We start from the raw sequence: 8,132 nt of genomic DNA on the forward strand, positions 1-8,132 counted from the left end.
ATTGAGACGCACGGCTGCTAAAATAAGAGAAAGCAGGCATGGCGCAGATCCTCATATTCTCTAGCACTGTTTCGTAATGTCTTTTCCTCAATATGTGTCACTGCTTCCAGCATTTAACACTACATTTCCGTAAAGTGATGCCGTAGACGTCAGGACAGATAGAGGGAGTGAGAAAGAGGACATTTTGTAAAGAGAGAGAGAGAGAGAGAGAGAGAGAGAGAGAGAGAGAGAGAGAGAGAGAGAGAGGAGGTGGAGACACACACACACACACACACACACACACATACCTATACAAGTGTTCAGTGTTGAAACGCAGGCCTTCTCGTTCATACTCAATATAACTTTCATTCTCGTCGGGATTATTCTCTTTCGGACAGCTGGGATCCCGTCGGTTCATTATAACGGTTTATTTCGTTCATTCGCTTCGGTCTCGTCGGGTTTCTGTTGGATCTTTAGTGTCTGGCTAGCGAGCATAGCTAACCGCAGCTAGCCGGATAAATCTTTTCCCTCGGCCTTAGGAGCCCATTACACACACAGAATGGCATTAAAACGAATTCATAAGGTAATATGTATACCTTTTATGTTATGTGTTTTAAATTCGCCTCCTGAACCCTTTGGGTTTTTGCTGGATATGTAAAAGATATAGACGTTAGCAAATGCTACGAGGAAAGCAGAATTGGTCATGGAGCTGTTTTTGTTTTTATTATTATTGTAGTTGTTGTTGTTCATTTTCATGTTGTTTGTTGTGTTATTTTCTTAAAACGCCAACGCTGACATTTATCTGTTTATCTATCCGTCTGTCTATCTACATGCTATATCCATAATAACAGGTGCCACATTGTAATACATAGTTTTACATATTTTTTTTATGTTTTACAGTCTTAAGTAGCTATATACAACATTTCTTATATCAAAAAGGAGGCAATACCGGAATCAGGTTTTAAAAGTGGGAAAAGGAGGATTTAATGTGGATGTGTTTCCTCTGTGAGTCACATCCAGTTAAACAGAACCTTATGTGATTTCTCATGCTTGAACTCATGGTGTTGATTCAGATGAATAAAATTTCTGAATCATCTCGGTCACAGACATTACTAGTTCGGACAGGATTTGGAACTGGTTTCGAGTAAATCTTATGGGCATATAGCAGTGGCTTCCTATCATTTCTTATGGGATACTAATATTATCCCCAGTATTAGTGACGTTCTTTCATTTTGGTGAAGGCAACAAGTTTGCGTCATTGCTAGAAGTTCTTCCTGGAAAGCTACTATGAGTGCTCAATACTCCAGTTAGAAATATCCGGCCCATACCAGCGTGAAGTAGTTGCACAATAGTTGTTGAACTTGGCAGTTGGATGATTTTTTTTTTTTTCCTCCGTTTCGCTGACTTTGAGAGCTCCTGTGAATTAGACTGACACAGCAGATTGTCTGTGGGCTAATGGCCAAATACTTATGTGGCTTCTTGCTCCCGTATCAAGCAGTTTTCGGGGGCTTCGGCTTGTTTAACAGGGAAACATGAAGTGCGGCGGAAACCGAAAACGGAGCTGAGAAATTTAGGACGGCGTTTTTGCCAAGCGGTCACACAGACGTCTGGTTGAAAATACCAGCCGCGTGTCTCTTAAGTGATGGCAGGGCTGGTTTATTCCCAACGCCCTCATCTGAAGTATGCAGACGTAAAAATAGATGCCACTAGTGCTGATGTTCACTGTCCTATATCGGTTAGCTGAATTGGTGTCGTACGCTGTTCCCCAAGAAGGCTCACCTCCACGTCATCCATGCTGCTTTGATTAAGGATGACAGAATGAAATTATCCGTACTTCTCGCTTGCCTGTATGTTATTTCTTTTGGTTGATTTGACTGCCATTTTAACAATTAGCTGAAATGTTGTTCGCCAGTTACGAATTGCCTTGATTTAACTTTCCAGCCCTGTTGTTCTCGTGTGGATTGTGACACGGGTTTAGTTCCTAGTTTGGTTAGTTCCTTGTTAGTAGCAGAGATCAATCTAAACAAATCTGAGACTTTCATATAGACTTTTTTTTTTCTCATTTATACAGCTAAATTATACCGTACTTGGCTGGAAGAATTCAGATTCAGTTTTCCTCAAACTACAGCGGGACCATAATCATATTTCTTTACAGATATTCATAATTTAATTGTTGCATTGCGTAAAGTGGTTAATGTTTTTATTGTTGCAGTACGATGTGTCAAAATGTTGAAATAAATGTGGTTCTTCATTTCGGTGGTGGAAAATACCAGTACTGGCATCTGAAAAATGTCAGCGGTTTAATTTTTAATAATCCCTCAGGTTTGTGTTACTGATGTTCTCAAGTCACTACAGATTTCGGATTAAATAACAGAAATAACATAATATGACTAATTTTAAAAAGCGGGTCTAACAAGTCAGTGTTGTTTATTATGAAAAAAATGTAAAATGAGCTCAAAAGACTATATTGGCGATCTTCTGCTTAAGTCCAGTCCGGGCTCAGTGTTGATTCAGTTCAGTTCAATCATTGTTGCAAAATCATGCAACGCGCTCGATTCAGCTTTAAAGAATAGAAATTTGTAGTGTCAACTGGTGTGCAGCGTGTCAACAATATTTTGAACTGAACTGTCTGCCTGATTGTTTTGATGTTAGACACCCTCATCATCAAACCTCTGACCTCCTGTTTCCTGTCTGCTCACATGTTTACACGCACAGGCGAGTGCTGCCACAAGGTTGTCTTTACTTCGCACAAATGAGTTCTCAGAAATGTGCTATTTTCTCAGAAGTGGTTTATATAGTCACTCTATTTTCTCATAAAGAGAGACTGAAAGAACGGTTGTTATTTCCTTGTTGTCTTAATGCCTAGGTGTGTCTAGAGATCAGGGGACTGGCTTATTATGCCAGAATTTGTCATTATTACCTAAACCAGTGTTTAAACCAGCACTTGCCTTATTGTAAACACCCATTGCAAAACACAAACATTGCAACCCGTTCTGCTGTCTAAAGGCCTTGGTCAAGTGCTGATATAATACCATTTGTTAAGTAATTTATACACTTAATAATTAGTTGGTTAAGATTATTTTGTTATTTCTTTTTGACAGTAGAGATTGCATTAAGCCAATATGCTTGATTAATATTTCATTATTAGTCATAATAATAAAATGACAGTAAAATAACATTAAAATGCTGTCTGGGCATCATTTATTTTATTTAGCATTTATATAAAAACAGTAAAACCGTAATGTTGTGAAATGATTCTTAGAATTTAAAATATATAAATCTAATTCTGTATAAACTCATTCTAATAGTGATTTGCTGCTTAAGAAACATTTATAAATATTATCAGTGTTGCTTATTTTTCTGTGAACCATAAAACATTTTTTTTAGGATTACTTGATGTTCAGTAAACGGCATTTATTTGCTAGATAAATATTTTATAACAATTTATGTGTTCTTTTATCAATTTAATGCATCGATGCTAAATAAAAGTATTAATTTCTTTTAAAGAAAAATCTTAATGACCCTAAACCTAGGAACTGTAGTGTACATATTTGTAATTTTAATTTTTTGTCTTACTGTTTGCTAAATATAATTGAATGAATTAAATTACTTTGTGCATACCATTTATTGGGTAGTAACATTTGGAAATCCTCCACAAATGCACAAAAAATATATTAATTGAATTTCCTAGATTTTTTTAAGGTATGCGGTTGCAATCAATTTAATTTTAGCTACATTTAAATAACTTTTAAACTAAATTTGTTTAAGCTAAAATAGATTTGCAACCACTTACCTTAAAAAAAAATCTGTAGGTTTTTTTAGTGCTCTGTTTTTCATTGGGTTTTCTATTGGTGGTTGTTTGGCTGAGTTGGCACAATAACTTTAGTTGGTTTGAACCGTGAAAGAATTATTAAAAAAATTAATTAGAAAGGGATTATTATCAGACCATGTCCTAGGCAAAAATGTATGTCGCAACAGACTTAAAATAGTTTGAACTGATTCTGATCCTAAAACGGATAGTTTTTGTTGTTGTTGTTTTTGGTTTTGGTCTTTGGTTTTGTGCTGGTGTTTGTGGCTTGTAGGTGACTATGAGGAAACCAAAAGAACGTTTTGCTCAATCGACCTCTGTTGATGTTGTTGATGAAGTTAAGGAGTACTGTCATTTCTGTGTGGAGAAAGCTGTCAATATTCAGATCAGTGAGGGTGAGAGTGAGTGAAATTATAGGATAATCTGTCTACTGTTCCCTTTTAATCCTGATAAAACATGAATCTCTGCTTTGATTGTTCTCCAGAATCATCTGTTTGGGCCTCTGGGACAGACAAGCCATCTTGTGATGGTTCATAAATTGCGTTATCTGTCTGAGAGATGAACGCATCAGTGTAAAATCTGGATTAAAATGAAAGGCTCATCAAGTGGATTTCCTACAGGACATCTTAGATTTCAGCTGTTTAAATGTGTAAATGTGGATTTTATTAGAACCGGTAAAATGACACACTGACAGATAATGTACTTGAAATCAGAATCAGATTGCTTATCCAGCAAATTAAAAGCGTCTATCTATCAGAGTACATTTGGGGCATTATAACTGGTGCCATGTCTCACTCATCTCCTGATAGTGCCGCAGGATTTATTGTGAACACCTACATTTTTAAATGAGACATTTAATACATTACAAGATTATGAACCCGCTGTTTCCCACCATGACGACTTAATGTTTGTACTAAGCGTGTGTGTGTGTGTGTGTGTGTGGTTTACACGCAGTTCTGACCATATATCTTGTAATTCTGTCCTTTTCCACCTGAATTCTACGTTTACATCTTACAATTTTGACTTTTTTCTCTATTTTGAGTCACATCTCTCAATTCATTTTTTCCCCACCACAAAACAGCAAATGTATCCGAGTTTATATCTTGCAATTATTTATATCAATTATATAAATGCAATTATATCTCGCTGAATTTCGCAATTCTGATTTTAAAAATCTGATTGAAAGTCTGAATTGTGATGACTTATGTATAAAAAATATGTATTTATTTCCTTATTAAATTGAAATGCAGGCTGCTATAGTCTTGTGTATTGCTTACATAGCCCAATGATGACTTAATATTATGACACTTTTTTTTTTTTTTTGGCAGGTTCCAAGTAGTGTCTTGAATTATTTAAGGTTGCATGTAAAAATAATATGCATGTAAAAGAATTCTAAAAGCACATAATAATTTTGGGGACGGAATTCCATTTGAAATTTCCCAGCTAATTTCACGTCGACTAGCTTTATGTAATTCTATCAGTTGTTTATTTATTTTTATGTAACTATTTCATGAATTAATGTTTTTCATTTTGATGTTTTGTTTCAAGAATGTAATGTAAAGGATGGATGAAAGACAACACAGTTGATCGAATGCCCAGAATGTATTCAGCACAGTTCTTTGCACTACTGACGCATCGTCTCTCTATCCATCTCTCTCTCTAGGAACTGACTGATCTGGGCCGGGACCCTCCAGCACAGTGCTCAGCAGGACCGGTTGGAGATGACTGTGAGTTATTTTGCCCTTTGTTTTCATTACCTGTCTCGGAGCATGACACTGAACTCAACTTAATGAGGCATTTCTTATTCTTTATGTGCAGTGTTTCACTGGCAAGCAACAATTATGGGACCTGTAAGTGGATATATGTTCTTATTTGCATGTGCATATTAAAAATGAATTGCGACATTTATTTGCATGTTGTGCCACTGCATTTACCATCGAGTAATATTTCTCTGGCGTTTCCTTACAGAATGACAGTCCATATCAAGGGGGTGTGTTTTTTTTGACCATTCATTTTCCTACAGACTACCCCTTCAAACCACCTAAGGCAAGAATAAATAACTGTTTAAACAAACTATCCAATATTCTGGCTATATTTTGCATTCCCAGCAGTTCTTTGCACATACTGCAGTCAAACACCACAACCCAAAGCCGCTGATATTCTGAAGATGTACAGTAGGGTTGAAATGCATGCGGTCTGATTTTCTGTCTGTTTCACCTCTGATTTATAGGTTGCGTTCACCACAAGAATTTATCACCCAAATATTAACAGTAACGGCAGCATCTGTTTGGATATTCTAAGGTCGCAGTGGTCTCCTGCGTTAACTATCTCTAAAGGTGAGCCAGCAGAAAAGAAAGTACTCTTTTCTTAAGAGTCTTTTTATAGGATCGCCAAGTTGCGCACCGATAATGTCTATGCCATGTTCCAACCTCTTCTTTCTGTTGCAGTTCTATTGTCCATCTGCTCACTGTTATGTGATCCAAACCCAGATGATCCATTAGTGCCAGAGATAGCACGTATCTATAAAACAGACAATGAAAAGTAAGTATACTTGCGTCTTAATCCAATTTAATCTAGGCTGATTATTCTTTAGCTGGTGTGAATAATAGAGATGCATTTTAAGTAGCGTAAATTGCTAGTTTGATGTCTTCTCTTAGGTATAATAAACTAGCCAGGGAATGGACAGAAAAATATGCCATGTTATAGGGGTTAAGGTGAGCAAGGCATTATGGGAGAGTGTTTTTGTGTGAGCTATCCGAGCATGAAAGCCTTACTAATCTCTGGATGCCAACAGGTTTCAGTATTGTTGGGCACTGGATGCCGTTCATAACTTTATAAATGTATTATATACACGAGTAAAACACTATAAGTCAGAAATACATGCGGACTTCCCACTGATCCTTTTTTTGGTCGGTAGTGTGTAACGGTTCTTTTTTTCTGTCTACTAAAATGAATATCGTGCATGCGACGCGGTTGCACATTCATATCTCAAAGCTAAATCGTAACCTATTTCCGCATTATTAATTCGGTGGTGTTTTAATTCCTCTACGTGATGTCATTTCATAAATGGCCGCCAGAAAAATTCTATAGAACTTCTGTGGCTCTTAAACATACCAGCCGGCACGGTTTTGTCGTAGATTTAATGACTAATGTTTAGTTAAAGTAAACAACAGAAGTAATGTTTGGAGTTGCAGTATAGACATGAAGAGGATGCCACTGTGTTTGACCTTGAGTCGTTTCTGCACTCTGTGTTTATGTCGGTGTGAGCCAAGTTGGCAGACAGTCCGCTTACCCAGCATGTGTGACACTGCCTCTGCAACGGCGTTTGCACCAATGCCACATTTCATTTTCTCTTTCCCTTTCTCTCACACAGGTACAACAGAATAGCTCGGGAATGGACTCAAAAGTACGCCATGTGATACCTGAAGAACATCGAACCGATCTGCAGTATAGCTGGAAACAAAAAAAAAAAATTTTTTTCTTCCCCTCAATGAATTGACAGTTCCCCCGTGTGTTCAGACCATATCAGTTCTGCTTGGTTATTTTGACCCCTTTCAACCTCCATTCACATGCTGTAAAAAGACCACGACGTTGCAACGATCACCAACTTTATGTTCAGAAAAATGCTCGTGTCAAAGAAGCATGTTTTAACTACGAGCTCACCCATTTTTTTTTTTATTGAGATAAGAAAAAAAAAAAAAAAACATAACTAAGGTGAAACCATCGAAAGCTTCTGACTCACGCCGCTGGCTAGAGGTGCTACTTAAGAAAAAGAAACAACGATTCTGCAGGTGCCGGCGTACCTCAAAGTCGATCTGTTGCTCGGTTGGCCTTCATGTTTTTATATGCTTTTACAATAGCAATGAGAACTATGGTCTGTGAAATATATTCTTGCTTATAACTGACTGTTTCTTACCAAATCAGTCACGTCATTGTATCAGCAGTTAAGAAAAAAATATATATTTTGCATGTTAATGGAACAATTAAAGTAATTGGTCTGTGGTCTGCCAAAAATGAATATCTGCAGACAATGTTAAGCGAATACATGTCCACTTTTAGAGTCTGAGAACTTATTTTGTTACTCCTTTTCTCTCCTCTTTTTGATGTTTTTAGAATGGGGGAGCTATTAGTTTGTCTATCCTCCCAAACACTGTTCTCTCATTGCACTGAATATATGTGATTGGAAGCTCTCAATGGATGACCGATCGACTAATAGCTCTACTAGCTGTTCATTTTGTTTGCTCAATAAAGTTGCTAAACTATCACTTGGTGTTTCCTTCTGCGGTTCCACCGATCATCGCAGCTGTGCTCGATTCAGTTCGCTGTGTGGGACATTAACCTGGTA

At 37.1% G+C, this 8,132-nt stretch overlaps 1 protein-coding gene across 2 annotated transcripts; it reads left to right on the plus strand.

Annotated features, from left to right (window-relative positions):
- Window positions 1-249: 249 nt before the first annotated feature.
- On the plus strand, window positions 250-8,052 carry ube2d2l (ubiquitin-conjugating enzyme E2D 2 (UBC4/5 homolog, yeast), like). Of its 2 annotated transcripts, XM_043256658.1 has the most exons (8): window positions 250-562; window positions 5,451-5,514; window positions 5,606-5,637; window positions 5,756-5,833; window positions 6,018-6,123; window positions 6,235-6,328; window positions 6,445-6,501; window positions 7,161-8,052. In XM_043256658.1, the coding sequence occupies exons 1-7, from the start codon at window positions 539-541 to the stop codon at window positions 6,491-6,493; spliced, it is 447 nt and encodes a 148-aa protein (XP_043112593.1). In that variant the 5' UTR covers window positions 250-538; the 3' UTR covers window positions 6,494-6,501; window positions 7,161-8,052. The 2 variants fall into 2 exon arrangements, with proteins under 2 accessions (XP_043112593.1, XP_043112594.1); XM_043256659.1 differs by lacking the exon at window positions 6,445-6,501 and having other exon boundaries at window positions 254-562.
- Window positions 8,053-8,132: the final 80 nt, after the last annotated feature.

Source organism: Puntigrus tetrazona, chromosome 14, assembly GCF_018831695.1.
Source record: "Puntigrus tetrazona isolate hp1 chromosome 14, ASM1883169v1, whole genome shotgun sequence".
Taxonomy (NCBI): Eukaryota; Metazoa; Chordata; class Actinopteri; order Cypriniformes; family Cyprinidae; genus Puntigrus; species Puntigrus tetrazona.

Excerpts from the sequence above, each read along its gene's own strand:
- ube2d2l (XM_043256658.1), top strand. The coding sequence starts at position 539 with ATGGCATTAAAACGAATTCATAAG. Across the intron at positions 5,515-5,605 it reads AGGACCGGTTGGAGATGACT|TGTTTCACTGGCAAGCAACA; the intron begins GTGAGTTATTTT and ends CTTTATGTGCAG. Across the intron at positions 5,834-6,017 it reads ACCCCTTCAAACCACCTAAG|GTTGCGTTCACCACAAGAAT; the intron begins GCAAGAATAAAT and ends TCTGATTTATAG.